The sequence below is a fragment of the Camelina sativa genome, chromosome 8 (assembly GCF_000633955.1).
Source record: "Camelina sativa cultivar DH55 chromosome 8, Cs, whole genome shotgun sequence".
Taxonomy (NCBI): Eukaryota; Viridiplantae; Streptophyta; class Magnoliopsida; order Brassicales; family Brassicaceae; genus Camelina; species Camelina sativa.
Genome location: NC_025692.1, coordinates 23,545,299 through 23,572,054, shown reverse-complemented (window position 1 = coordinate 23,572,054; position 26,756 = coordinate 23,545,299). Strand labels below are relative to the sequence as shown.

Genomic DNA, 26,756 nt, shown 5'->3' with positions numbered 1-26,756 from the left:
AAAGTATATGGACCACAATGCCATAGAAATATGGGATAGTTTAAGTTCATTATTTCCAATTAAAATTATCCTTTAGAAACGTAACTAATGCATTCCAAAATAAATTTGTAAAACTTATCAAATTATTGCTCATATCATAAAAGACTAATAAATTATAATAATCCCCTAGTTGATATAGAAGTAAAATAAAAAGCTAAATTAGAGAAGAAAAAAATCAATTGATACCAACTGCAGTATACGATCAAACAAAAGCTAATGAGTAGACTATACGAGAAGAGAATTTAATCCCTGTATCGTTCATACAATATAACACATAAATAAATACATTAGCTTTAATTTAATTTTGTAGCATTTTCTAGTATAACTAAAACGGCCTTACCAAAATCGCAGCAATCGATGATTTTCCGGCAATTCTCCGGGAGAATTCTGCCGGCGATTTATGACTCTTGTAAAAAAATTCGATTCGAAGCTAACCGTAGTTTCCGATCTGATGCGGCGCTCGAAGCCATAGCTAATGCGTTGGAAGAGAAAGTACCAAACTTAGTGCTATACAATTATCCTTCCTTCTCCGGCGCTTTTTCTGCTCTCTTCGCTCATCTCTACCACTCTCGCCTCCGTCTTCCTTGTCTTTCTTCTGTCGTACCCTTTAGGTCAACATTTCTCTCACCGTTTTACCCCAGTTTCAATTAGGTTTTGAGTTGTATCGTTTTTGATGTAACTGTGAATTTGGGGAATCAAATTATGTAGGGTTGAAGATTTGTGTTTGGAGGGGTTCGAGAGGTGTTATCTTCTCGATTTTGTTGTTCCAAAAGACTTTGCTTGCCGGGAAACAGCTTGCGAGTATGGTTCAGTAATGTTATTTTACAACTGTTTTGGTTCATTAAAAGTTTTAAGGCCTTGTTTGTTTATTCATTTGGATGTATCATCTGAATGAACCATTCAAATGTTGTTCGTTTTTGTCAAAAAAAAAAGAGCATCATCCAGAATCATTCAGATGATCCATCTAAATGAGTTTTAAAATTTTAGGCAAAAATTTGAAACTCATTAGGATGATTCTAATTGGACTATTTGGATGGAGATGGTTCATCCAAAAATAATAGGGGAATTATTGATGGACCATCCAATTCCAAATGAACTATTTTTTTATTTTGTTTGTTGGGTCATTTGACATTGAGATGAATCATTTAGATGTATCATTTAAATAGATCATTTAGATGGAGATGCTAAATGATAAAACGAGCAAGGCCTAAGTCCTTTGAGGGTTTAATTTTGGTTCTTTGGGGATTAGGATCATATGCTTTGATCATCGGAGCTCGGCATTGACAAGGATTGGTTCGATAAAGGAAGATCACAAGACGAGGCTAAAGATTAATGTTGATACTGAAACGACTAGCTCAAAGGCTGTGTATGAATATTTCTCCAGTAAACTCACAGATCAAAGATCTCCTGAGGAGGTTAGTCGTCAGGACAAATGATTAATGAGTCTGCTTTGATTAGTATTTTACTCAAAAAAGTCTATATTTGCTAGGTAGAAGCTCTCAGCAGTTTGCTAAGTGTAGAAGACAAAGCTCGGATTGAATTAGTTCTTGATTATATTGAAGATATTGATCTTCGACGATGGAGATTACCAGATATCAAAGCTTTCAGCTTCGGTCTCAAGGATTGGCGCTCAGGGCTCAATTGTATCACCAATCCTTACATGTACGAACAGGTCTGAATAATCTGATCCATGATTTTTGGAATACTTTGCCTCTACATATATATTGTTTCCCCTTGTGAATAATTTTACTTAGAATCTGAGCATGTCTTTATACCCCATTCATTAGTTGATGATTTTCATGTCTCTATATATTATTACAGTTGTTAAGAATAAATTCGGCGGATCTCATCGCTTATGGGAATTCATATTTTTCATCTCGGCTTACTGATGCAAAGAAAGTGTTAAAGTTGAGTAAAGCTTGCAAGATCAGTTTGGGAAGAGGGTTATATGGAGAGTGTTTGGTAAATTAGCATTTTAACCTTTTTTGTTGCAATCAAAAATCCTCTTTTGTTTTAAAGAAAAATCATTGATTGAGACAGACTAGGTTTTGTTTTTACGCATAGGGAATTCGCGCAGACGGTAACAATCATCTAAGCGATGAACTTAGCAAGTTACTTAGCCTACAAAGTTCTGCAGCTGGTCTGAGGTAAATTTAATTTCCTTATGACGCTTTTTGCTTGTAATGAAGAATTGTGGATAGAGTAGGAGGGGTTGGTAACATCTCTTTGTTAGCAGGCCAATAGGAGCTGTTACATTTATGCAAAGGAACAACCTGAAAATGTGCTTGAGAAGTACTGATGATATAACTGATACATCTGAAGTTGCCAAGGTTTGTTTGTTTCTGACTGTAACATCTTCTTTTCTTATGGTTTTAGTGATCGATTAGACTTATATATCTATAATTTGGAAAAGGCTTATGGAGGAGGTGGAACATCTAGTTCAAGCTCGTTTATCATAAGAATGGATGAATATAATCAATGGCTTTCGAAGAATCCACCATGACAAGTTTAGTGATCAGAAAGAAGAGGGAAGCAGTCTGAGCTGTTTCCTTTCTTGTCCGGAGAACTGTACTAAGAAGAGGTAGCCTAAACAGAATTGTGTTTTGGGTCAGGTTTTTGTTAATATGATTTTGGTTTAGTTTGGTCTAGGCACCGCTATGGTTAAGGCGGTGAGATCGAACGGCCTAAATTTCAAGATGTGTAATACTTTCGATCGTACTAATTTTACAAAACAAATTGTTATTCGGTCCTCCTACTTCCTAAATTTTTAATACTGTACCCACTACTCTAAAATCGACTTATTCCACGTGGCAACAGCATCTCCATGTGCTTGGTCTTCACGTATTTTGAGCTCAAAAACGACATCGTCTCTACTTTTCTTTAAGTTTATTTAATAGAGCAAAAAATTAGACTTGGGGCGTCGACGTCGAGAAGTATCAGCATCTAGAAGCTTCCGTCTTCCTCTAGAAAAACAACTTTCTTACCTTGAAAAACCCTAAACCCTAACACGCAATTTCATCCGCATCATTTTGCGTCTTTCCTTAGCTGATCTAAGCATCTCTTGAATTTCAAAAAACACCATGGCTACCGCAGCTCTCCTCCGCTCATTCCGACGCCGTGAAGTCGCTTCCGCTCCTTTCTCAGCTTACAGAGTCGTAAGTCTCTCTATCTTTTTTTTCTCTCTTTCTTTACACGATCTGTACACGAAATCGGAGTTTCCAAGTGAGCTATATACGTGATCCGATTTGACTCATTCTTACTGAAAATTTGGTATTTGTGGGTTCTCGTTGGCCTGATCTGGTCTAATTTGTTGCAGCTCTCGAACAGTGGGAAAACGTCGTTGAACAATTCGTATCTCGGTCAGAATTTGAGAAGCTTAGCCAGAGCATTTAGGTATTGATTTCTCCATCTATTTTGCTAGCGCCGTCAAGATCTTGCTATGTTTCTGTTTTTAAAAGTTTTTCTTCTATTTGGTTCAGCTCAAAGCCTGCTGGGAGTGATGTCATCGGTATTGATTTGGGTACTACTAATTCCTGTGTTGCAGTCATGGAGGGGAAGGTGAGTTGATCATTTGTATGCTTTAGGGTTTTATTTAGGAGCTCTTTTAATTGTTTTGAGCTTACTTTGTGTGTGTTTTAATCTGATTTGTAGAATCCCAAAGTCATTGAAAATGCTGAAGGTGCTCGAACCACACCATCAGTTGTAGCGTTCACCTCGAAAGGGGAGCTTCTTGTGGGTATACCAGCCAAACGACAAGCTGTCACTAATGCGGCGAACACAATATCTGGAACAAAACGTTTGGTTGGGAGACTATACAATGATCCACAAACACAGAAAGAAATGAAGATGGTGCCTTACAAGATTGTGCCTGCACCTAATGGCGATGCGTGGGTTGAAGCCAATGGTCAGCAGTATTCTCCTAGTCAGATTGGAGCGTTTGTGTTGACTAAGATGAAAGAGACAGCTGAAGCTTACCTTGGGAGGTCAGTCAGAAAGGCAGTTATCACCGTTCCAGCTTACTTTAATGATGCTCAGAGGCAAGCAACGAAAGATGCCGGGAGAATTGCTGGTCTTGATGTCGAGAGAATCATAAATGAACCCACGGCTGCTGCTCTGTCCTATGGGATGACCAACAAGGAGGGTTTGATTGCTGTTTTTGATCTTGGTGGTGGAACTTTTGATGTATCTGTTTTGGAGATTTCCAATGGTGTTTTCGAGGTACTCATCTCCCAGTTGGTTTTATGTATCTGTTGCCTGTTCTGTTTTTTTCAAGGATCTTGCTTAATTGTTAAATTGCTTCTTTGCAGGTGAAAGCCACCAATGGTGATACCTTCTTGGGAGGAGAGGATTTCGATAACACTCTGCTAGACTTCTTGGTGAATGAATTCAAGACCACTGAGGGGATAGATCTCGCCAAAGACAAACTTGCTCTGCAGAGGCTTCGAGAAGCAGCTGAGAAAGCAAAGATTGAACTGTCATCGACTTCCCAAACTGAAATTAATCTCCCATTTATCACAGCTGATGCATCTGGAGCAAAGCATTTCAACATCACCCTAACAAGGTCAAAGTTTGAGAGTCTGGTGAATCACTTGATTGAGAAGACCCGCGATCCTTGCAACAACTGTCTCAAGGATGCCGGTATAAGTGCCAAGGAAGTTGATGAGGTTCTTCTAGTTGGAGGAATGACTCGTGTCCCCAAGGTACAATCTATTGTTGCGGAGATCTTTGGAAAGAGTCCAAGCAAAGGTGTTAATCCTGATGAGGCTGTTGCTATGGGAGCTGCTATTCAAGGTGGTATCCTTCGTGGTGATGTCAAAGAATTGTTGCTTCTGGATGTCACACCTCTATCACTCGGTATTGAAACACTTGGTGGGATCTTTACAAGACTGATCAGCCGAAACACAACCATCCCCACAAAGAAGAGTCAGGTATGCCCGTAAAAATTTGATCTTTTTGATGGAAAGTTACTAACTAGGGGATCCCTGAAGATTACATTGGAGTAAGACAAAACTAGGGTAGTGTGAGGAAGCTATGTGAGTTTGATATGTAGTGTCTTAGCAAGGCATGCTCGGGTTACTCCTCTCGGCATTGATTCCTACTGTTATTAATTTAGTGGATGGGAGCACATTCCTGTGAGATATACTAATTGATAAGCTATCCAATGGTCAATTGCGAAAATGTTGATTCTCTCATGTTATTCTTTTGAAGGTGTTCTCAACTGCAGCCGATAATCAGACTCAAGTTGGGATCAAGGTGCTTCAAGGTGAGCGTGAAATGGCATCAGACAACAAGCTCATGGGAGAATTTGATCTAGTAGGAATTCCACCAGGTCCAAGAGGGACTCCTCAGATCGAAGTGACATTTGACATTGATGCCAATGGCATTGTCACTGTTTCCGCCAAGGACAAGACGACTGGTAAAGAACAACAGATCACAATCCGGTCCTCTGGTGGGCTCTCAGAGGATGATATCCAGAAGATGGTGAGAGAAGCAGAGTTGCATGCTCAGAAAGACCAAGAAAGAAAAGAGTTGATCGACACCAAGAACACAGCGGACACAACAATTTACAGCATAGAGAAGAGTCTTGGTGAATACAGAGAGAAGATCCCAAGTGAAGTTGCCAAGGAGATTGAAGATGCAGTGGCGGATCTGAGGAGCGCCTCGTCTGGGGATGATGTCAATGAGATCAAGGCCAAGCTGGAGGCAGCAAACAAAGCTCTTTCTAAGATTGGAGAGCACATGTCTGGTGGTTCAGGTGGCGGCGCTGCACCAGGAGGAGGATCTTCTGAGGGAGGCAGCAGTGATCAAGCTCAAGAGGCAGAGTACGAGGAAGTGAAAAAGTGAAGAGAGTAACTAGATTTCGTAAATTCTTGCCACATGGGTTTTTTTTTAAGAGATTAGGATAGATGATGGTGGGTTCTCTATGTCCAAGAAACTTTTGCTTTTAGAAGAGCGTGCAATGGATCTGTTTTTGAAATAAGCTTTTTGTCAGGGAACCAAACTTGATGTTTTTCTGCTAAAAAACCTTTGTTATGTTAATGTTTCAAGATTTTGTCACTTCCATCGTACCAAAAATATTGGCAAGTAAAGTGGTGGAGAAACTACAAATCCAAACCGAAATATATATGTTATGATCTATGACCATCACAATATATCAAAAAACTTGGTGGGAATGTGGGATCCACCTCCTTAGGGGGTGAGACTGTAAGATTGCATCACAAAGCAAAGGTGACGAGAGAATCTGGGGAGTTGCATAAAGGTACGGTGGAGGCTAGGGAGCCACCCGATACCAAAACATGATTCTTTTGTCTTCGTCACCACAAGGGACGGGTACTTTGTATCGTAGCCGTCGACTGGAAGTGAGTCTATGTCCAGGTTTCTCCCATACCTCCTTTCCATGGTTTAATCCCTATGTCCTTTGGTATAATAAAACTACTAGTACGCTTCCGGTTTTACCATGTAATAAGCGTTTGGTTTATCGAATTACATGTGTAAGCCGAGACCTTATTGTCTTTGTCTATGACATCGTTTTTGTTTATGAAATGGGCTTTTTTATGGCGCTTGTGATGCCTAATTCCTCCCTTGAGGAGAAATCCTTCCTCTTCTATATCTCAAATGGAAGAGTGTGCCCATCTTTTTAGGAAATACTTCAAGAAAGCCCTCTAAAGGTAGGCATATGGCCTTTACAACTAATCAAGGATTTTGCTTCCTCTCCTCTTCGATTGTGTCTTTTGGAAGGCATAGTAATGACAATTGAAGCTATGTGCAATACAACACCTTTCTCCAAGTGTCCTCTCAGGTTCTTGGTTTTTAAGACTCTTGTCTTGTTCAGCGTGTGTCCACCCTTTCCAGGGACCTTTGGTGCACGCACAGAATCCAAATACCGCGTTCATTCTTTTGCAACGTCTGCGGCAATGGTTATCATGGTGGCTGATTAAGTGGCAGTGGTCGGTCATCTTTCACCACGAGTGGTCTCATTTTCTACGGCAACTCTTTACCTTTAAGACTTGTTGTCCTCTTTATGTATTTTATCACTTTTATGGTTTCAAGTCAAGATTTAAAGCTTGTGTTATGTACTTTTTAAGATCATTGTTTGTAATTTATTTTGTTCTCTTATGTAAGTTTATTGGTGTATTTGGCTTTTCCTCAAAGGAATGATTGTAAACCTTTAATCTAATATAATGGAGTGTTTGAAGGAAAAAAAAAAAAAGAACGTGGGATCAATAGTTTTACACTTTTACTTTTTACTTGGTTTCAGTTTCAAAATTCTATCACAGTGTTCCAAAATAGTTTAATTCGAAGACCCGCTAAATGAACCAGAGGTTTATGATCTAGAACTCATTGTAAAACGTGCGGGTAACTTTGGGGGAATTTGTAATTTACGAAATTACCCTCTAATTTTATGTTGATTTAATCGAGAGATCATTTGTTTGGTTTACTTGTCTCTCGAATTGCTCTCGCAGGAAGATTAGCAAAAGCAGTGATCCGAATCTGTAAAGATGGCAGCCACGGCTCTTTTCCGATCGATTCGCCGACGCGACGCCGTCTCTGCGCCTCTTTCTGCTTACAAATCTGTATGTTATTATTTTATTCACTCGTTGATTGCTTTCTCTCTGGTGAAATTATTTGTTAGATCGGAAAAAAAAAAATTGGGATTCGTTTAGTTTTTTCGTCTTTGCTCCTTCATGATTTACCCTAATGTGAGCTCTGCTTAGTTTTTGCTTCATATATATATCCATCTGTAGAATTCGTGTATTTATGTGTTTTAATCCTTTCATATACACAAAAAAAATTGAGAATATGAGATTGTGTTGGGAAGTAGTAGATACGAATCTGTTTACCCGGAATGATCTTCTTAAGGCTGTTAGCAATTTCCCTTTTGATTGATTAATTGAGAAAGCTTGTAGTTAAATATAGTGCCAACAAATGTTGGAATGATGAAGAAGAAGAGTGTTTTTTTATATATACTCAAGTGCTCTTGAAACATTCTTGTTTTGCAGCTTGCTGGCAATGCTCAACCTTCATTGGGTAGTTCATACACTGGTCATAACTATGCAAGTTTGTGTAGAGCTTACGGGTTGGTTTCTTTGTGATACTAATAATACCATATTAGAATCAACTCTGTAAGAGTTGTCATTTTTTTTTTTTTTGACTATGACATGTTTTCTTTTATAGGTCGAAACCTGTTGTGAGTGACATTCTTGGTACTGGTTTGGGCACTAACAACACTAGCAATGCCATTAGAGAGGAGAGAGAGGTGCAAAATAATGACTTTGTCCACATTTTTGTTTGATTTCTGCTTTTGTAATGTTTAAGAAGCAGCTTAACTTATACTTTTTTTTTTTGCCTGGTGATCCTTGTTTCGATTATTTCCACAGCAGTCAAAAGCTACTGAAACTGCAATCGTTGGAGCTCAATTGACTCGATCTTTCCGAGCTCTTGATGTGGGATCATCGAAACGCTTGTTCTCTACAATCTCAGCGGATATAAAGGCAACACACGAGGAACCGAAAATCAAAAGCTTTCGGCCTTTATCTCCTCACCTTCCCGTTTACCAGCCTCAGATGAACTCCATGTTATCGATCTTCAACAGAATCTCAGGGGTTTACTTAACTGGAGTCACTTTCGCTGGCTACCTTCTCTACCTGAAAATGGGTATGATTTGCCTCACCTACCCAAGTTTCTACCAAGTCCTTTACCATACACAACAGCAACTTCCAATCATCACCTCGGTTACTGCATTAGCTGCGATTTACCATACTATCAAGAGTACTCACTCACTCTTGACCCATTAAATAAAGAACTTCCGCAAAGCTCTTTCAGTCAAGCCGCCAAAGTCTCCAGTAAAAGTGTCTTTTTGAGATGAACAAGATTAATAAAGAGACGAGAAACATTTGTCAAACTCTGTCTTGAGAAGGGCAAAGATTTAACATCTGTTTTTGGATTTTAGGCTTTTTAAGGCTATGTTTGTTTGCTTTTCTTTGTTCTCGGATCTATTTGAAGGGGGTTTAAATCATGTAATAAATGTTTCCCAAGGTTCTGTTTCTACGTTATACTCTTTTGCTGCAAGTTTTTTTTCACAAAATTTGTCAACTTCATATATATCTTCTTCGATTCGCTTGTTGTTATCCCAATCTATGAATTGGTGACAATGAGACGGCATAGTTGCTGTTAACATTATTTGCACTTCGCTTCTACATATCAATACATAAACCATTGAGTAAATGTCTCATTTTGGCCTTCAACAATACGCAGTACTCACGCTCTTAATCCCAAAAGCGATTCAGTCAAAATATTTTGTTTTATTTGCAGTGATGATTTTAAATTTTTATAATGCAAAAACCAAACAATATCAAGAACTCTAATCTCTTTCTCTAGAAGTTTATTAGTTATTTTATTGATACAGTAACGAGTTTTTATATTTCAAATCCTTACCGAAAAAGAAAGACCTTTCCACATCCGATAAGAAAAGACTTTAAGATCAGAGCTCGCATCTCTATAGCTCCTGCGATTCCTCTTACAACCCTGAATACACAATCTCCTATTCTTTATATAAAAACCAACGCAAACACTTCTGCAACACACAGTATCTTCTTTTCTTTTTTCAACGCTCGAGTCCTCTGGTTCTTCTTTAGCAGATCGCATTCTTTGTTTTCTAGCAATCCAAGCTATGTCGAATGATAATGGCAAAAACCCTATGCCCAACGATAGGGGCAACGATCTTGTTTTCACCGCTTTCGAGAATCTTAATCTCTATGGCAACTATAACTGTTACAACCCAGGAGAAGCCAGCAACAACAACCACCCCAACGTCAACGTTTATAACGTTGGTCATATCTCCGTCGATCGTTTCAACGTTAACGCTCCTCCGTTCATTCCGACGAGGATGATCCAACCAGGTGCTTCTTCCTCCAGATCAACCTCCGCCAAACCCTTCTTTTCTTCTCAAAGTTTCGTGAGCCCCGGCGTAGTCAAAGATCGTAGCTCTCTATCAGAACTCTTGGACATGATGACGTGTGTAGAACGTTTCACTGAGTTCCAAAAGTTCCTCCAACGTCTCGATACCTATCCAACGGCTGAGAGGGAGAGCCACTTGTCAGCGATTGGATCATTGTTAACCAAGAACAACTGGACTTTTCTTGATTTGGCGGCGAACCAATACGGCTCACAAGCTTTACGAACCCTCTTTAAACGCAGCCCTGTCTTAGATCATCTCTTATTCGGCGCCGTCTGCATGAACTTCTTCCCGCTCATGACTAATAGGTGCGGTCGTGGCTTGATCATCCCCGCTATACGAGCCGTCGATAAAACCAGGAAGGAGGATCTCTACAGGCTCACGTACGAATACACTCTGGACCTCGCCAGGCTAGAAACCGGATGCCTTGCCCTAAACGATGTGTTTCAAGAGATCAGAGGCAAATACAGAGACCTAATCTTCGAGTGCGTCGTCAAGAACGCGGATTGGTTATCTTTTGACCCCTACGGAACACACGTTGTTCAGAACTTTCTGACACTTCAGAACCCTGGTGCAACAACTGCAATCGCCGAGAGACTTCGTGGAAGTTTCTTCAGGTTGGCGAAGGAGAGACTAGGAAGCTATGTGGTGGAGAAGTGTCTCAACTCGGCTTTTGCGAGAGATAAAGTGTTGGAGGAGTTTAGAGGGAATGATAGAGAATGGGTGAGAATGGCTAATGATAAGTTTGGCAACTTTGTGGCACAGTGTGCGTTGAAGGTGATGAAGGAGAAACAAATGACTTCAATGTTAGGAGAGTTTTTGGAGAAGCTGAGGCCTTACTTTTGCAAGATGAAGACTGGACATGGGAAGAACACATTGAGAGTGATTCAAGAAGAAATTGAGGGATGGAGTGATTAGTTTCTCTTGACATATATGAATCGAGTGTTTTTGGTGTTTTTTTTTTGTTTGGGTTAGTTTTCTGATGGTTCTTCATTGTCTAGTCGATCGTAGTGGTGTTAAGGTTTTTGGTTCTAATAGTCACCTACTATTTTATGCCAACACTTTTAAATAGTTGTCTTGCTTGTTCATTATTTTTTTTTTTTCTACAATCATATCAAAATTGTGGACAACTCTATTATCAAAAATCCGAATGAGAACCAATCTGATTGACATCCATTAATGATGTAAAGAGACAAGAAATAAAATTGATAAGACAAATTTGGGAGCAAGGGGAAGAAGGAAATCAATTTGAATCCGAATGACAAAGACAAGATAACTTTTTATATGGACACCTGGTTTCTGGATTGAGACATGTAATTAATTTAGCAACAAAATAATAAGGACAAAGACTTGAGATGATGATAATCATAATGGTGATGACAATATAATGATTGTCCCTTAGTAAATTATTAAAATGAAATGATATGACAAGTATGGGTCATGTGTGGTGGTGTATTAGTTAGTTAAGTGTGAGAGCAAGTCAGTCTCTTTTTAACATCCAATGCTTTCTCACCTAACACACCTATTTTTTCCAACAACACATGTCCATACTATTTAACTTCCATTGCGGACCACATGCAATGAACATTATACAAATACAGAGATTGAATCAAATGGATTAATAGTTCTCAAAATCTGTGAGTGAATTAAAGATAGATAAAACGAATTTGTAATTGGATAACAATGTTTATACACCACTAAACGGGTGGGTGAACAAGAGACAGGAGACGAAAAGGTCCAAAAAAGCATACTTAAAAAGTTAAAACAAAACACTCTCAAAAAGAAGTAGAAGTTACCAAAATAAAATAAAAAAAAACATCAAAAGTGCTTCCAATTTGATTCATCAGAAATCCAGATTCCAATTTGATCCAAAACACTTTTAACAGATATTATAAAATACTTTTGGGAGATATGGATGGATAATGATATCAGCTCAATTTCACACACACTCACACCGAATCTGTTACTTTTGGTGCAGCCATGTTAACCACTTTCCCATCCGGTCCGGTTCTCAGATCAGTCATACCACTAACCGGTTGACCGACTCCCTGGTACTGCTGCTGCTGCTGAGGCTGAGGTGGTGGCGGTTGAACCATCATGCCATCCCCAGCCACTGTGTAGTACACAGGTTTCCCCATCTGTGAATATGGTTCCTGTAAACCCATTGTTGGACCAACACTCGTCATAACTTGGGGACCAACACTAGTCATAACTTGTGGACCACCAGAATACGGTGGCTGTGGTTGAACCACGTTGTAACCTGATTGGTTCTGCTGCTCCATGTATGCATCAGGATGAGGATGCATTCTCTGAACAGGTGGGTAATACCCTTGGTTTCCTTGTACTGTCGGTGGTCTCATGACGCTTTGGTATATTGTCCCTGGAGCTTGTGATTGAGCTGGAATCATATACACTTGCTGCTGCTGCTCCGGTAGATTCTGTGACGTGGTGGTTGCGTATACGTTCCCCGGAATATTGTTGTTTCCTTGCCAGTAGCCAATCGGAGGTTGTGGATTCGTCGTCGCCGCCGCCGGATTTTGAGCGTATGTTGGTGAAAAGTATCGTCCGCCTTCATCTTCGCTTTTTCTTCTGTACATAGCCTCTTGTTGTTGCTGTTGTTGAAGAAGCTGATTCTGATGATTCTGATGCATAGCCTCTTGTTGTTGATGAAGCTGGTTCTGATGTATTATAGCCTCTTGTTGTTGTTGTTGTTGTTGATGAAGCTGATTCTGATGTAGCATTTGTTGTTGTTGTTGTTGCTCTTGATCTCTGATTTGAATCCTCTGAAACTCCTGGATTTGTCTTTGAATCTCCGCCGGATTAACGCCGTGATCCGGCTGTAACATCCGTTGATCTACGAACATCTGCGGCGGCGGTTCGATCACCGCCGGTTCTTGTACCGGTTGAGGCACCTTCACTGGAGACGGAGGAATCGGAGCCGCTTTCTCCGATCCAAACAAAAAATCAGCGGCGGAAACAGATTTCTCCGATTCAGGTCGGCTAGGGATAGGATTAAGCGTATCTCGATCGGATTTAGTGGAACCTTCGGAGCCGAAACCGCCGGAGATGGGAGAAGAAGGGAAGAGAAACAAACGCATCCGAGCTGGTTTAGAGGACATACGAAGCAATCGATCGTACTCATGCATCATGTGCTCCAGATCTTCATCGTTAGTCACCGAGATCAACGCATCTAAATCCTCACCTGGAAGCTGATACTTGAACGATATCTCACCTCCTCCTCCTCCTCCATCACCGCCACCGCCACCGCCGTTGCAGACGGCGGAGAGTTTGGAGACCAAAGAGGGAAATCTGATGCCGCGATCTACGGACATGATTTTGGTATCTCCGTTAACATAGGTAAGCTGGTTATCGTGTGGGCGGGGCTGGATCTTTCCGCCATAACTGCACATGAGCTTCACCTTGTAGCTCTGCTGCTGTTGTTGCTGGTGGTCTTCCCACGGCGGCGGGTTCTCAAACTCGACGTCGCGAGATCTAGGCGACGATTCAGCTGAATCTGGATACGAGTTGTACGAGAATTTATCCATTTCTTGCTGATATATTTTCGAAATTATCTTCGTCTTCGTTGCTTAATCCATGAAAAAAAAAAATTCTGGAGTTGGGTTTGTTTGGTAGTAGAGAGTAGAAATGGAGAGGACTAGGAGGGAGGAGGAAGATGGCTAATTTTATCACGGAGGTGGTTTTGGGAAAGGCTAACGTGACAGGATAGTGTTTTGTGGTTTTTGCGTGAACTCTTTTGGTTGATTACACGTGGGATTAAAGTATTGGTTGGAAGTGATGAGGATTGAGGTGACGGGGGTGTGAGGTTAGCTAAAAGTCCATTGATTTAGCTGGACTTTTGCGGCATTTTTGTGGGGGCCAGTTAGTGTTTTAATTGCGTGTTTGATAGATTAAAAAAAGCCCATAGTTTTTTTGAGTTTTTTTTTACTTATGATTAAATTAGTTAATCTACTGTATTACTCCATTATCAATCATATAATGATGATGTCTGTATATAATTTCTGAGAGTGTCATCAAAATACCACGTGATCTTTGCTTCAAAGTTCAAAGCTTTCCTCTTCTACATTCAAAATTACAGCATCCCAAGACAAATACAATCCCCAATCATTCACACTTGTTATATATATCTTCTCGGATTCATAAGAACAAAACTAATTAATAGTATAAAAAACGGACTAACTGCAACATTTTGATTATTGGTCAAGTCCACAAACAATATCAAATCAACATAGACTACGGTAATTTTCGCTGATTAACTCTTTTGGTTATCTTGTCCCAACATGATGGAGGAGAAAGAAACCATCTCTGCATGCATTATTTATAAGGACTCTTTTTTTGTCAATCTATTTATAAGGACTCTTGTCAAAGTTTTCCAATCCAATGTCTGACAAGTCACACAAGCGTTTTGTATATCTCTTCGGTGGAGTGAACTGTATCGCGGAAAATGGATTCTCGCATACTTCATATATAGTATCATCACGGTTTCCGCCGTTGGCAGAGAGATCCATCTCATTGCATGCTCAATGTTTCTGAGCTGCTTTATGGGATGATGCATGGTGAGATATAAGCAGAGAGTGAATACTCTGGATTTCGTAATCTGTCCAAAGATATTATTAACTCACAGTAGCTTGGATCTGAGCTTTTTAGTTTGTTTGTTTCCTGCGTCTTTTTGTACAACTTTACTACAATTTTGAGATTATTTACTTAGAAGTTAGAACAGATGCTCTGTAGAATGTGTTGCGATAGCTTAACTAATATATAGCCTGTGATGTTTTATTATTCAATTTCTAGGTGAAGTTTTCGATTAGTTTGTGTTGTGACATACCATATATATATATATATATATATCCAGGTAGATAGATTATCTCAAGTAACCAAAAAAAAAACAAAAAAAAAACCCTCAAAGTCTCTCCGCCGCTCCAAACAGATCTAAAACCTAAATTTTCCTTTCTCTCTCCGATCGAAACCATGTCTGATGTCCCCGTCAAGCTCTCCAGTGAAACAGTAGTCATCTGGGACTTGGAGGAATGCCCGATCCCAGAAGGTCTAGATGCTTCCGATATTTGTAGAAACGTGAATGAGTCGCTTCATCAGGGTGAGGGTTATGTTCTATTCAGGGCTCACTTCGACTTTTTTAAGTTCATTGGTGAAATTGGAGGTAGATATGTAGAAATTATACACGTACCTTCAGGTGAAGAATCTCTCCCTCTCCTTTTATCTCTCTCAGTTTTACCTATCTTCTCTGTATCTTTGATGATCGATCATCTGCGTTTATATATATATATATATTTTCAGAAGCTAGAGGAGAGACGTAAAAAGATTTTAGTGGAATTGTTAGGATTTGTAGTCAGATGCTATTACACACCAGTAAACATGATGCTCATCGTTGGAGACATCTCAGAACAAGGGCTCTCATCTTTTTGAAAAATCAGAATTTCCACAATGTTTTCTTGGCACTGCCTCATGTTCCATCATCCGAGGAGGTCCTTGATACAGTAAGTGGGTTTTGGCTTTGGAAAAAGCTATCGCTGGGAGAAACTCCTCGTTTTTTCTCTCCCATTCCAAATGTGGGCGTTGCGAGGCATATCGACTTGTCCTGTAAGAACGCAGACAGTAAGAAGACATGTGTTTTCTGGGACGTCGTGGATTGCCCGGTGCCTGAAGGTTACGGTGGTGTTAGGGATGTTTCGCAGAACATTAGACAGTCCCTTAAGAAATCCGGTTACAAGGGTGAGGTATCCATCAATGCTTATGTGAATCAGACCAATGATGATTTTAACGAGTATGCTTCTACCGACCCGGGATTCAAGATCATACTTGCTCCACAAGGTTGTTAATTCCCTTGAATCTCTTTTAATACTCACTTCTTCTTGATATCGATCGGTTTATATATATATATATATATATATATATACAGGAGATAGAGATGCTAGACTTGAGATGCTTCTAGTGGACCTTATGATCTGGGCAATTGAAAATCGTCCACCTGCAAATTATATGCTTATCCTTGGGGACATCTTCGTGGGAGATGATGATTACAGGGAGTTTGTCAAGGCATTTGTCACCTTGAAAGGTTACACGTGTCTCTTGGCACAGCCTCAAAAGTCTGTAGTGATGGATTCNTGTGTTTTCTGGGACGTCGTGGATTGCCCGGTGCCTGAAGGTTACGGTGGTGTTAGGGATGTTTCGCAGAACATTAGACAGTCCCTTAAGAAATCCGGTTACAAGGGTGAGGTATCCATCAATGCTTATGTGAATCAGACCAATGATGATTTTAACGAGTATGCTTCTACCGACCCGGGATTCAAGATCATACTTGCTCCACAAGGTTGTTAATTCCCTTGAATCTCTTTTAATACTCACTTCTTCTTGATATCGATCGGTTTATATATATATATATATATATATATATACAGGAGATAGAGATGCTAGACTTGAGATGCTTCTAGTGGACCTTATGATCTGGGCAATTGAAAATCGTCCACCTGCAAATTATATGCTTATCCTTGGGGACATCTTCGTGGGAGATGATGATTACAGGGAGTTTGTCAAGGCATTTGTCACCTTGAAAGGTTACACGTGTCTCTTGGCACAGCCTCAAAAGTCTGTAGTGATGGATTCTGCGGTAACGAAATGGCTTTGGAAAAGCCTATCAACTGGAGGAGACCATCTTGATGATGCTGCCCTAAGTGAAAGTTCACAAGGTACTGACAATAATAATTGTATGGTTAGCTCAGGAGGAGACCATCTTGATGCTACCGCCCAAAGCGAAAGTTCACAAGATATTGACAATAATACTTGTACGGTTACCGTTGGAGGAGACCATCTTGATGCTACCGCCCAAAGCGAAAGTTCACAAGATATTGACAATAATAATTGTACGGTTACCGCTGGAGGAGACCATCTTGATGATGCTGCCCTAAGCGAAAGTTCACAAGGTATTGACAATAATAATTGTACGGTTACCGTTGGGGGAGACCATCTTGATGCTGCTGCCCAAAGCGAAAGTTCACAAGGTATTGACAATAATAATTGTACGGTTAGCGCTGGAGGAGACATCTTGATGTTGCTGCCCAAAGTGAAATTTCACAAGGTATTGACAATAAACTTGTACGGTTAGCGCTGGGGGAGACCATCTTGATGCTGCCCAAAGCCAAAGTTCACAAGGTATTGACAATAATACTTGTATGGTTAGTGCAAGTTCATAAGGTGGTTGTCGTAGCCTTGAAGTTAATTCTTACATGTTATAGCATAAAACTCGGTTTCTTCTTGTTTTGAAAGGCTTCTACCCAATATCTCCTTCGGTTGATAAAAGCACTGTGAAAGCCGCAACACGCTCTTCTTGCCGTCGGATAGAAACACGCTCTTCTTGCCGTCCGATAGAAACCATGTCTGAATTCTCTGGTAAGATCTATCTATCTATCTATCTATCTGTTGTTTATTGCCAATCTCCTTGGCCTTGATGAAGCGTTAGATGTGCTTTACCTTTGCTTCATCTCTTGTTTTTCCCTATTGCATGCAGACACTAAGAAGACATGTGTTTTCTGGGACGTCGTGGATTGCCCGATGCCTGAAGGTCACGGTGTTAGGGATGTTTCGCAAAACATTAGACAGTCACTTAAGAAATCGGGTTACAACGGTGAGGTATCCATCAGGGCTTATATGAATCAGACCATGGATGATTTTAACGAGTATGTTTCTACCGACCCCAGATTCGAGCTCATACATGCAGAAGGTTAATAATTCCTTGAATCTCTTTTAATACTCTTTTTTTTTTTTTTCTCTCTCACTTATTATGTGTGCTTCTTCTTGATATCGATCGGTTTATATATATTTTTTCAACTTATGTGTGCTTCTTCTTGATATCGATCGGTTAATATATATATATATATATATATATATATATATATATATATTCAGGGGATAGAGTTGCTAGACTTGAGATGCTTCTAGTGGACCTTCTAATCTGGTCAATTAATATTCGTTCACCTGCAAATTATATGCTTATCCTTGGGGACATCTTCGTGGGAGATGATGATGATTACAAGGAGTTTGTCAAGGCATTCGTCCGGTTGGAATTTAGACATTTCACATGTCTCTTGGTACAGCCTCAAAAGTCATTAGTCATGAGAGATTATGTGGTAACAAAATGGTGGCTTTGGAAATACTTATCAACTGGAGTTGACCATCTTGTTGCTGCCCAAAGCGAAAGTTCACAAGGTGTTGACAATACTTGTAGTGTAGCCTTGAAGTTTCTCTTTCATTTTATTGCATAAAACTCGGCATAAAACTCGGTTTTGAAACGCTGCTATCCAAAATGGAAAAAAGATTGCAAGTGAAAGCAGAATAATATATTTCCTTTTTTTTTGGATGCGGTAGCTCTTGTACTGCTGTGGGATCTTGTTTTTCTCTTTTTAAAATGAAAGAAACTAAATGTGAATTAAAAAAAAACATTTTGTTCATTACTCGAATGTATATCTCATTCTCTCCTCTTTGTAGTGAGAGTATAGACATATTGTTGGAGATTGTATAAGTTTTGGTTTAGACTGGCATAGCTTAAATTTCATTGGTTATGTCAACCGATCGAGTTAGATATGCTTGTTGTGGGGGACATCTCAAAATATAAGGGATGATAGTCTGAGATGTGATGGGATTGGAATGTAAAAATACTCGGAAGTTTTTTTCTTAATCCGGGATCACAGTTATGTTCTTATAGACTTCCATTGTCATAATATTTCGAAAACAAGCAACCCCAAACTTTAGAGCTGTTAAAATGGGCGGACTGTCCATGGTCCGCCCATGTTCAAATCATTATGGACCGGTTAGAGACAAGTTCATATTTGGAGTGGGTCTAAATGGTTTTGGTCCGCTTTTGCCCACAGACAAAATTGAACGAACAATGTGTACATTGGGCGGCCCATAATACTAAAAAATCTAGGTCAAAATTGATTTGGAAAAAAAATTATACTTGTATTTTTTTTAATTTTATAAAATATGTTATCCGTTAATGGACGGGTCGTTAATGGACACAGTCAGGTATGTGTCAAAATCAAACCTTAGCATTTTAAAAAGACACTCAAGTCTCGAACCGCCGCTCCAAACAGATCTAAAACCTAAATTCTCCTCTCTCTCTCTCGAGTAGAAAAATTCTTGCCGGCCGATCGAAACCATGTTAAAGTACTTCTCCGGTAAGATCTCTATCTATCTATCTGTAACTCGAAATTTGTTTTTTTGCCCTTGATGAAGCGTTAGATGTGTTTTATTCTATATATTTTTGTTTTGTTTTGCCTCTCTTCATAACTGTAACTGTATATACATCTCGGCCTCGTAGGCGGCGACGTTAATAAAACAATTATAATCTGGGACGTGAAGGCATGCCCGATCCCTGAAGGTCTTGACAGTTATGATATTTGGAAAAACGTCCAAAAATCCCTATCGAATATTGGGTATCCAACTACACACATTCTAGAATTTAGGGCATATTGTGATTATTTTCTAACGGATGATAGTAGGCCTAGCGGTCCTTATATTCCTTTGATGCACGCATCTTCAGGTGACTCTAAAGGTGAAGACTCTCTCTCTCTCTCTCCCTCTCTCTCCCTCAGTTTTACCATATCTTTTGATGGTCTGCGTTTATATATATATTCAGAAGCTGAAGATGAGAGACGTAAAAAGATTTTAGTGGAATTGTTATGCGAGGCAGGCGAAAATCGCTCAAGAATGAACTTGTTGCTGATCATTGGAGACGTGTCAGAACAGACTCAGTTCATGAGGGCTCTTAAGTTTTTGAAAGAGGCGAAGCCCCACAATGTTTTCCTGGCACTCCCTCGTCCTCCATCATCAGAGGATTTGGTTGCAACTGTACGTGAAGTTTGGCTTTGGGAAACCTTAGCTGTTGGAGGATATCCTATGGGCTATATTCCAAGTGAAGACGATTCTGATTATGATTCTTCTGACGATTAGTCACCAAAGCTCGGACGAAGCATTTTTATCTTATTTGAACAATCTTCTGTTTAAGTGAAATTCCCAATCTGTTTTACTAGTTATTTCCTCTGTTTCTAGTGGAACTATCTTTCTATCAAGACCAAATCAACATCTTGTGTAATAGATGGTGAAGGAACAATTGGAATTTTTTTTATTTATTTATTCACATCTAATAATTTATTGAGCTGAAGAATGAAACAAGTCATGAATCCGAGCAAAATGACCAAAATCTTTATCAAAAGAATAACTGTCTGCATGCTGGGGATGAGGTCTGTGCAGAACAATAAGGGCATTTGAATCTGCGGGAAGCACAGTTCTTGCTCAGTCTAATCACTGACTGCATGCTAATAACATGACGGCAAGGCATCATCATCATTGGCGGGTTCTCTTTGCTGCAGCTCTCATCTCTACTCACTGGACAAACGAAAACCGAGTGAAACTGTAACTCATTCCCCAACTCCAGAGGAACCGGGACCTGTTTCATCTCTTCCCATTCTTCTTTCTTCAAAGGCGCCATTACGTCAACCAGTTTTAAAAGTGTCGGTAAGCTCTCTAAACCCGCTGATAAAGCCACAGTCAACGGGGATCTCGACGGCTGATCAAGGAGATGGTAATATTCCCTGATGAGCTCTTTGGTTATCTTGTCCCAACATGATGGAGAAACCATCTCCGCATAAGGACACTTGTCAAGTTTTCCAATCCATATCTGACAAGTCACAAGCTTTTGTATCTCTCGTAGGTGGCCTGAACAGTATCTCGTTAAATGGGTTCTTGCATACTTCATAGCGTCATCACGGTTCCCTTCTCTCAACATATTACAGTACTTCAAACTTACAAGTTTAAACTCCATCTCTGAACTCTTTTCCTTGAGCTTTCCTCGGTTGGCAGAGACCCATCTCATTGCTGGCTCAATGTTTCTAAGCTTCATTGACTCAATGATTTGCTTGATTTCAACTGACTGAGATCTAACCTCAGTTTCTTCCTCTTCACCAGCCTCCTTAACCAAACAGTCACCAACCTCGAACAACCCTTCTCTGTAACAATGCTGGATAAGTATCTTATTCACTAAACGGATATCGAAACCAATGTTTCTGCAGGCTAGAGATATGTCACGATGGTAAAAACTCTCAAAAGTTTTCACCAACTTGTCAAGACCCAGTTTTGTTTCCTTTTGTGATCTCTTAAGCTGGATAGTAGGGAGAAGAGCATCAAGCTTTTGCCTCAACTCGGCGAGAACAGATTCAGGTTCCACTCCATCGTTGTTACCTAATTGGATTCGACTCAACGTATCTTGGATTGTATCACAAACAAGATCGATAACATCAAGAGAAACAGAGTGATGCAGCTTCTGTTTCTTAGTAACTCGATCTAATGCATCTTTCATAACAGCAGTTGTCTGATCCATTCCTCTTCTTGATTGATTTAATCAGCTTAAAATTTTCACTACCAAACTGCAAAACACACACAATGATATATAATTACGAATCGATTTCTTTTTTTTTGCCCTAATAATAATAGTAAGTAAGCAAGCAGATAATATTACCAATAAACCCCGAAAGCAATGATATATAATTACGAATCAATGGATTTACAATGAAAATTGTGTAACAAATCATCAAAAGCAATAAATTCTGAAGTCAGTAAATAGAAAAAGATGTGGAGTACCGTAAAAGGCGACTGAGAATTTCGAAAATTCAGAATCCAAAAGCCATTGCAAGAGAGGTAAGCGAAACCATAAAATCCGATTATGTAATTTATAAGGAAGATGATTTGGCATCATGATGAATCAAAATTGTTAAGATTTGGTTTCTGAAAACATGGAACCACTTGTTTAATTATTTCAATTATTTCACAAAATCTACATTAATGGAATATCTTTAAAGAAAATGTTAATATAGTTACGTTGACTTAGACACTAGTGTATAGGTCTGATACTTGGTTTGGTGATGGAGCCTCTATTCGACCGGTTTGGTCGGATCCGGTTATTAAAAAACGTTGTAAAAGGCGCAACACGTTTATCAGCTAAACGATAGCCACGTCCTGAGCACTGCGTTTGCTATATTGTCTTTACTTCTCTTGATTTTGCATTTTCTTGGTTTTACTTATTACTCTAGACTTCTTTCTTTTGAATATGAGTTTATTGAAGTTTCTTCGTTGATCTAATCTTCATACTGTTTTATGTTCAAGAAGTGACACTAAGAAGCAGAGAAAATGAGAAACGACCTAATTAGCTTCCTCTTCTTATATCTATTGACCATCTCCTCCATTCATGTTGATGCGTGTTCTTTGCTTGTGAAGTATCTTCCTGGTTTTGAAGGTCCTCTTCCTTTTGAGCTCGAGACTGGGTAATAAACAAAAGTTTATCTCCTTATTCTAATATATGTCAAAATCAGAAGCAAAACACACACACAGAATTAATTAAGACTCCTTAATTAGGTTCTAAATAACATGTCTCTTTCTTCTTTTGCATGTGGGTTTTACGACAAAGATATGTGAGTATTGGTGAATCTGGAGACGTTGATCTCTTTTACTACTTTGTAAAATCAGAGAGAAATCCAGAAAATGATCCTTTCATGATCTGGCTCACTGGTGGCCCTGGCTGCAGCTCCATCTGTGGATTGCTTTTTGCCAACGGTAACCAATCTTCCATTTTGTATTATGTTAATGACTCGTGGCTCTACTGAAAGTTTAAAATGTCAAGTTACTTGATGGTTAATTTGGATGATTAAGACAAGTATTCAAGTTGAAATTTCATTGTTTGTCTTTCTTATAGGTCCTTTAGCTTTTAAAGGGGATGAATATAATGGAACAGTGCCTCCTTTAGAGTTAACATCTTTTTCATGGACAAAGGTTAAGAGAGATTACTCTCTTTTTTTTTTTTTTTAATTATAATTACAATTATAGTTCTCTGTCTCTGAGAAGAGCAACATTTTGAATTTATATTTACTCAATTGTTGTTCAGGTGGCTAACATTTTGTATTTGGAATCTCCTGCTGGCTCTGGATATTCTTATGCAAGAACGCGGCGTGCTTTTGAGTCGAGCGACACCAAACAAATTTACCAAATTGACCAATTTCTTAGGACGGTTAAGTGTTCTTTTTGCTCTGTTCTTGTGTTGGTTTTTTTTCTTTCTTTCTCTAAACTGTTTTTAGTGTGATTACTTGCAGTGGTTTGTGGATCACCCGGAGTTTATATCGAATCCATTTTACGTTGGTGGAGATTCATTTTCTGGGTTTATTGTTCCAGGGGTTGTTCAACAGATTTCACTTGGTAGCCTTTTGTAATCACCACTTTCCACAGTTTTGGTATCTTTTAGTTCAGAGCTTTTAGTTACATTCTACAAATATGAAAACAGGGAATGAGAAAGGCCTCACACCACTCATAAATATTCAGGTGTTACATAGTTCAGTCACTCAAATCACATTGATATTGATAATTCGGTTGAGTAAAGAACATGTCTTCTACTAACACATTCCTAAATTATGAGCAGGGTTATGTTCTTGGAAACCCATTGACAGATAAAAACCTAGAATCTAACTACAGAGTTTCATTTGCTCATGGGATGGGACTTATTTCAGATGAGCTCTTTCAGGTACTCTTTTATCTTCATCAATCATCATAGTTAAGACATTAAGTTAAGAGTCTTTTTTCACTATTTTTTTCTTTTTTTTGGCAGTCACTTGAAAGAAGTTGTGAAGGCAAATTCTTCCACGTAGACCCAAGTAATGCAAGATGCTCAAATAATCTTCAAGCTTATGATCATGTAGAGACTTTTATACTGCACACATCACTTGTATATCTATCTTATCCGATTGTGTTTTCAAAAACTAATTGTCTCATTGTTTTTGGAGTTCATAGTGTATGTCAGAGATATACTCAGAGCATATTTTGTTACGAAACTGCGAAGTAGATTACATCATACCAGAAGAACTACAAACCTTACCAAATATCAGAAGCGATAGAAGAAGAGAACTGAAGGAGTTTTCAGGAAATGATTCATCATCATTGCCACCTCCTAGCTGCTTTGTAACAATTCTCTCTTTACTTGCTTCATTATTTTCAATATTGATGGGTTTGAAGAGTTCTAACATTTTATTTTTCTTCTCAGACGTATAAGTATTTTCTGTCTGCCTTTTGGGCGAACGATGAAAATGTACGCAAAGCTCTAGGCGTGAAGAAGGTACCTTAGCTTACCTATGTGAATTCTATGTTTTTTGGTTGGTTCTATACAAAACATAATAAAATTCATTATTAATGTTGATGCAGGAAGTAGGAAAATGGAACCGATGCAACATCCAAAACATACCATATACATTTGAAATCTTCAATGCATTTCCATATCACGTGAACAATAGTCGTAAAGGCTTTCGCTCTCTCATCTACAGGCAAGATTCATAAATATTTTGCCAAACTAGTTTTCTTTTTCGACAAACTCATGTATATGGAGGTTTTGGAACAGTGGTGATCATGATTCTATGGTACCTTTCTCTTCAACTCAAGCATGGATCAGAGCTCTCAACTATTCCATTGTTGATGACTGGAGACCTTGGATGATGAGTAACAATCAAGTTGCTGGGTAAACAATTAACGATTGCTTCAAACTCCCATCTCACCAGTTTCATTATCTTTAAAGACAGCACTTTTTGTTTTTTCATCCGTGTTTGTAGGTATACAAGAACTTACGCCAATAAGATGACATTTGCAACCATCAAGGTAAGCCCTCTCTTTCTTGTACTGTCCAAAGTTTCTGCAGGCAAAACAAAAAGTCATTTAGAGTGTTTTTATTGTGTGGTGTGCAGGGAGGAGGGCACACAGCGGAGTATAATCCAGATCAATGCTCACTTATGTTCAGAAGATGGATTGATGGAGAACCTCTCTGAACATCCTCACTCACTTCTCTCTTTGTTGTTTGTTTGATATAATATCCGGTAAAAATTGCAATTCTGCCACATGTTATTCTGTAATCGAAATAGCGCACGTACTGTCTATATATTTGGAGATGTCCGTTACTCACTTAAACAAGTTACCACGCCAACCCTCTGAAGCTTAAAACTTTTAAACATTGTATTGCACTCTAAACAGAGAAGCTCTGTTTCATGGCAAGTCACAGACCCTGTTTCATGTTCCAAAAGCAGGATGTCATTTTATTACTTCTCAGTCATCAATGGTGAAATACAAAAATCCCAATGTCTAGATCCAAATTGAAAGAAAAACAAGAATGATACTGGACTCTTGACTCTGTTTATTATTCGACTTTAGAAGTGGACATTGCAAGATATGTTCAGTAAAGTGAAAGCTCTCCAGCATCAACTGTTCTCTTCACAAGTTTAGCCCATGATTCATTTGTTTCATGGATGATCTTCAAAGCATATTCCTGTAAAGATAGCTCCCTCTCAGTTATAGTACCAAACATAAAGCACCAACAGTAGATGAGATTAAAAAGATGAACATACTTTGTTTGCTGGTTTGTCTCCAAGACCAAATCTGTTAGCAGGCTTTCCATCTGGGATCTTGTAGTCTCTAAACCAGTCTCTAATGGCTGTTAGAGTACCCTGCTCACCAGATTTAGGGTCAGAAACAAAATTCATCTATTCATTGTTTAGCATAAACGTATGGGGGATAGAAACTAGATTAGCTCGTACCGGGAAATGCTTCTCAACATCTTCAACATCATTCACAAGATGAGCTTTTGGGTCATCCAAAGAAATGGCAACAATCTTCCAGTCTAGCTCTCCTTCATCAATCATAGCTAAAGCAGCCAAAGGCTTGATTTTTAGAACATCTCCTATCTTCCTTTGGGTTTCACCAATCTCAACGACATCAACTACAAATCCAAACCAAGAATAAGCACACTCTTTTTTGTTCCAGAGTGATATCATTTACCATTACATAAACAGTGTCTCACAGTTTCACCTGGATCATTATCCCCAAAACATCCTTCAACGTCAGCATTTGCATGAGAAGGATCTTCCCATGTCTGTGGAAGCAACCCATAGTTCCAGTTTATGTTGTACCTGGATAAAATCCAGTACTATTAATCATCGAGAAGATAAGACTGATATCAATGGATGCTGAAGCCTCCAAAAAAACTAGCTTAGAGCAAAGCAAAACTCAAAAAAGGGAAAGCTATACACTTACGGATAATATCTGAGCTTGCCCTTCTTAGTATCTTGCTTGATAGGAGTGAAATCTTCATCAGTAGCAACCTCCATTTTAGCTTTTGACTCTTTAGGTATTTCAACTATAAAGTTAAAAACTCCATCTCCTAAGATCAATGGTACATCATGCCATGGAGAAACCTATACACAAAATGCATACAATCCTTATCCAGCCTTTTACAAAAAAAAAAAAAAACACAGAACAGAGTTTTAATGATTATTGAAATGCTTATGGTTCCCACAGGTGCCTACAGATTTAGTTTCCAGCCTTTAAAAACATTGTCGCAATCCCAGAGAAAACTAAATCTAACCACAAGAGTGTGATTTATATATCCAAAATCGGAATTTAGGTTAGCAGACCAATCAATTTCCTCAAATTATGTCCTAGTGACCAATCTTTAAAAGCTTAACAGAGTGATGAACCAAAAGCAATTCAAAGCAAATTCACAATGCAGATCTTTAGATCATCGACAGCAATCTCAAAGAAGAAATTTTTAATTATGATGCGTCTATGAGTGACCAAAATTTAACCACAAGAGTATTCCAAAATAACAATGTGAAAGACCCCCAAAAAGAAAACTTAATACTTCCCCCCCCCCCCC

The 26,756-nt window shown here is 39.0% G+C and overlaps 10 protein-coding genes across 13 annotated transcripts in view; 7 read left to right on the top strand and 3 right to left on the bottom strand.

Annotated features, from left to right (window-relative positions):
- LOC104708161 lies at window positions 256-2,799 on the top strand. The gene is made up of 8 exons (XM_010424668.2): window positions 256-650; window positions 748-840; window positions 1,289-1,454; window positions 1,529-1,711; window positions 1,861-2,001; window positions 2,104-2,186; window positions 2,276-2,369; window positions 2,453-2,799. Exons 1-8 carry the CDS (start codon window positions 397-399, stop codon window positions 2,540-2,542), a joined length of 1,104 nt encoding a protein of 367 aa, XP_010422970.1. The 5' UTR covers window positions 256-396; the 3' UTR covers window positions 2,543-2,799.
- On the top strand, window positions 2,960-6,040 carry LOC104708160 (heat shock 70 kDa protein 10, mitochondrial). Its single transcript, XM_010424667.2, has 6 exons — window positions 2,960-3,194; window positions 3,356-3,432; window positions 3,519-3,597; window positions 3,691-4,257; window positions 4,347-4,967; window positions 5,248-6,040. Exons 1-6 carry the CDS (start codon window positions 3,120-3,122, stop codon window positions 5,881-5,883), a joined length of 2,055 nt encoding a protein of 684 aa, XP_010422969.1. The 5' UTR covers window positions 2,960-3,119; the 3' UTR covers window positions 5,884-6,040.
- LOC104708159 (succinate dehydrogenase subunit 3-1, mitochondrial) lies at window positions 7,458-9,097 on the top strand. Of its 3 annotated transcripts, none has more exons than XM_010424665.2 (4): window positions 7,458-7,613; window positions 8,040-8,116; window positions 8,215-8,296; window positions 8,421-9,097. In XM_010424665.2, exons 1-4 carry the CDS (start codon window positions 7,539-7,541, stop codon window positions 8,832-8,834), a joined length of 648 nt encoding a protein of 215 aa, XP_010422967.1. In that variant the 5' UTR covers window positions 7,458-7,538; the 3' UTR covers window positions 8,835-9,097. The 3 variants fall into 3 exon arrangements, with proteins under 3 accessions (XP_010422967.1, XP_010422966.1, XP_010422968.1); XM_010424664.2 differs by having other exon boundaries at window positions 7,461-7,613; window positions 8,418-9,097; XM_010424666.1 differs by lacking the exon at window positions 7,458-7,613 and having other exon boundaries at window positions 8,050-8,120; window positions 8,418-9,097.
- On the top strand, window positions 9,449-11,015 carry LOC104708158 (putative pumilio homolog 21). Its single transcript, XM_010424663.2, has one exon. It carries the CDS (start codon window positions 9,710-9,712, stop codon window positions 10,910-10,912), a length of 1,203 nt encoding a protein of 400 aa, XP_010422965.1. The 5' UTR covers window positions 9,449-9,709; the 3' UTR covers window positions 10,913-11,015.
- LOC104708157 (alpha-protein kinase 1-like) lies at window positions 11,633-13,709 on the bottom strand. Its single transcript, XM_010424662.2, has one exon. It carries the CDS (start codon window positions 13,537-13,539, stop codon window positions 11,944-11,946), a length of 1,596 nt encoding a protein of 531 aa, XP_010422964.1. The 5' UTR covers window positions 13,540-13,709; the 3' UTR covers window positions 11,633-11,943.
- LOC104708156 lies at window positions 14,408-18,564 on the top strand. Of its 2 annotated transcripts, XM_010424660.2 has the most exons (7): window positions 14,408-15,203; window positions 15,308-15,685; window positions 16,185-16,340; window positions 16,429-17,179; window positions 17,294-17,416; window positions 17,535-17,747; window positions 17,933-18,564. In XM_010424660.2, exons 2-4 carry the CDS (start codon window positions 15,364-15,366, stop codon window positions 17,130-17,132), a joined length of 1,182 nt encoding a protein of 393 aa, XP_010422962.1. In that variant the 5' UTR covers window positions 14,408-15,203; window positions 15,308-15,363; the 3' UTR covers window positions 17,133-17,179; window positions 17,294-17,416; window positions 17,535-17,747; window positions 17,933-18,564. The 2 variants fall into 2 exon arrangements, 1 of the variants encoding a protein (XP_010422962.1); XR_754748.1 differs by lacking the exons at window positions 14,408-15,203; window positions 15,308-15,685 and having other exon boundaries at window positions 16,142-16,340; window positions 16,436-17,179.
- On the top strand, window positions 19,083-20,154 carry LOC104708153. Its single transcript, XM_010424658.2, has 3 exons — window positions 19,083-19,200; window positions 19,344-19,577; window positions 19,662-20,154. The coding sequence occupies exons 1-3, from the start codon at window positions 19,182-19,184 to the stop codon at window positions 19,973-19,975; spliced, it is 567 nt and encodes a 188-aa protein (XP_010422960.1). The 5' UTR covers window positions 19,083-19,181; the 3' UTR covers window positions 19,976-20,154.
- On the bottom strand, window positions 20,125-21,841 carry LOC104708155 (protein RMD5 homolog A-like). The gene is made up of 2 exons (XM_010424659.2): window positions 21,662-21,841; window positions 20,125-21,447 (listed from the first exon to the last, which is right to left on the bottom strand). The coding sequence occupies exon 2, from the start codon at window positions 21,399-21,401 to the stop codon at window positions 20,232-20,234; it is 1,170 nt and encodes a 389-aa protein (XP_010422961.1). The 5' UTR covers window positions 21,402-21,447; window positions 21,662-21,841; the 3' UTR covers window positions 20,125-20,231.
- Window positions 22,208-25,014, top strand: LOC104708152 (serine carboxypeptidase-like 19). Its single transcript, XM_010424657.2, has 14 exons — window positions 22,208-22,341; window positions 22,485-22,630; window positions 22,770-22,846; window positions 22,959-23,081; window positions 23,164-23,266; window positions 23,352-23,389; window positions 23,487-23,588; window positions 23,673-23,759; window positions 23,855-24,022; window positions 24,105-24,176; window positions 24,263-24,381; window positions 24,456-24,572; window positions 24,664-24,709; window positions 24,796-25,014. The coding sequence occupies exons 1-14, from the start codon at window positions 22,208-22,210 to the stop codon at window positions 24,874-24,876; spliced, it is 1,413 nt and encodes a 470-aa protein (XP_010422959.1). The 3' UTR covers window positions 24,877-25,014.
- The window catches only part of LOC104708151 (soluble inorganic pyrophosphatase 6, chloroplastic), a 2,073-nt gene continuing 436 nt past the window's right edge, over window positions 25,120-26,756 (bottom strand). Inside the window, exons 2-6 of the mRNA XM_010424656.1 lie at window positions 26,135-26,295; window positions 25,910-26,010; window positions 25,639-25,820; window positions 25,450-25,548; window positions 25,120-25,370 (exon numbers count right to left, since the gene is read on the bottom strand). Of these exons, the coding sequence (XP_010422958.1) occupies window positions 25,278-25,370; window positions 25,450-25,548; window positions 25,639-25,820; window positions 25,910-26,010; window positions 26,135-26,295 (636 nt within the window). The 3' untranslated portion in view covers window positions 25,120-25,277. The remainder of the gene's footprint in view (window positions 25,371-25,449; window positions 25,549-25,638; window positions 25,821-25,909; window positions 26,011-26,134; window positions 26,296-26,756) is intronic.

Bases quoted from the DNA above. Each gene is read 5' to 3' on its own strand.
- LOC104708161 (XM_010424668.2), top strand. From the start codon at position 397: ATGATTTTCCGGCAATTCTCCGGGAGAATTCTGCCGGCGATTTATGAC. The intron at 841-1,288 runs GTATGGTTCAGT...TTTGGGGATTAG, and splicing joins TGCCGGGAAACAGCTTGCGA to GATCATATGCTTTGATCATC. The intron at 1,455-1,528 runs GTTAGTCGTCAG...TATATTTGCTAG, and splicing joins ATCAAAGATCTCCTGAGGAG to GTAGAAGCTCTCAGCAGTTT.
- LOC104708160 (XM_010424667.2), top strand. From the start codon at position 3,120: ATGGCTACCGCAGCTCTCCTCCGCTCATTCCGACGCCGTGAAGTCGCT. The intron at 3,598-3,690 runs GTGAGTTGATCA...TCTGATTTGTAG, and splicing joins TTGCAGTCATGGAGGGGAAG to AATCCCAAAGTCATTGAAAA. The intron at 4,258-4,346 runs GTACTCATCTCC...GCTTCTTTGCAG, and splicing joins TTTCCAATGGTGTTTTCGAG to GTGAAAGCCACCAATGGTGA.
- LOC104708159 (XM_010424664.2), top strand. From the start codon at position 7,539: ATGGCAGCCACGGCTCTTTTCCGATCGATTCGCCGACGCGACGCCGTC. The intron at 7,614-8,039 runs GTATGTTATTAT...CTTGTTTTGCAG, and splicing joins CTCTTTCTGCTTACAAATCT to CTTGCTGGCAATGCTCAACC. The intron at 8,117-8,214 runs GTTGGTTTCTTT...TTTCTTTTATAG, and splicing joins AGTTTGTGTAGAGCTTACGG to GTCGAAACCTGTTGTGAGTG.
- LOC104708158 (XM_010424663.2), top strand. From the start codon at position 9,710: ATGTCGAATGATAATGGCAAAAACCCTATGCCCAACGATAGGGGCAAC.
- LOC104708157 (XM_010424662.2), bottom strand. From the start codon at position 13,539: ATGGATAAATTCTCGTACAACTCGTATCCAGATTCAGCTGAATCGTCG.
- LOC104708156 (XM_010424660.2), top strand. From the start codon at position 15,364: ATGCTATTACACACCAGTAAACATGATGCTCATCGTTGGAGACATCTC. The intron at 15,686-16,184 runs GTGTTAGGGATG...AAGGTTACGGTG, and splicing joins GGTGCCTGAAGGTTACGGTG to GTGTTAGGGATGTTTCGCAG. The intron at 16,341-16,428 runs GTTGTTAATTCC...ATATATATACAG, and splicing joins GATCATACTTGCTCCACAAG to GAGATAGAGATGCTAGACTT.
- LOC104708153 (XM_010424658.2), top strand. The intron at 19,578-19,661 runs GTGAAGACTCTC...ATATATATTCAG, and splicing joins ATCTTCAGGTGACTCTAAAG to AAGCTGAAGATGAGAGACGT.
- LOC104708155 (XM_010424659.2), bottom strand. From the start codon at position 21,401: ATGGATCAGACAACTGCTGTTATGAAAGATGCATTAGATCGAGTTACT.
- LOC104708152 (XM_010424657.2), top strand. From the start codon at position 22,208: ATGAGAAACGACCTAATTAGCTTCCTCTTCTTATATCTATTGACCATC. The intron at 23,760-23,854 runs GTAGAGACTTTT...TGGAGTTCATAG, and splicing joins ATCTTCAAGCTTATGATCAT to TGTATGTCAGAGATATACTC. The intron at 24,382-24,455 runs GCAAGATTCATA...GTTTTGGAACAG, and splicing joins TTTCGCTCTCTCATCTACAG to TGGTGATCATGATTCTATGG.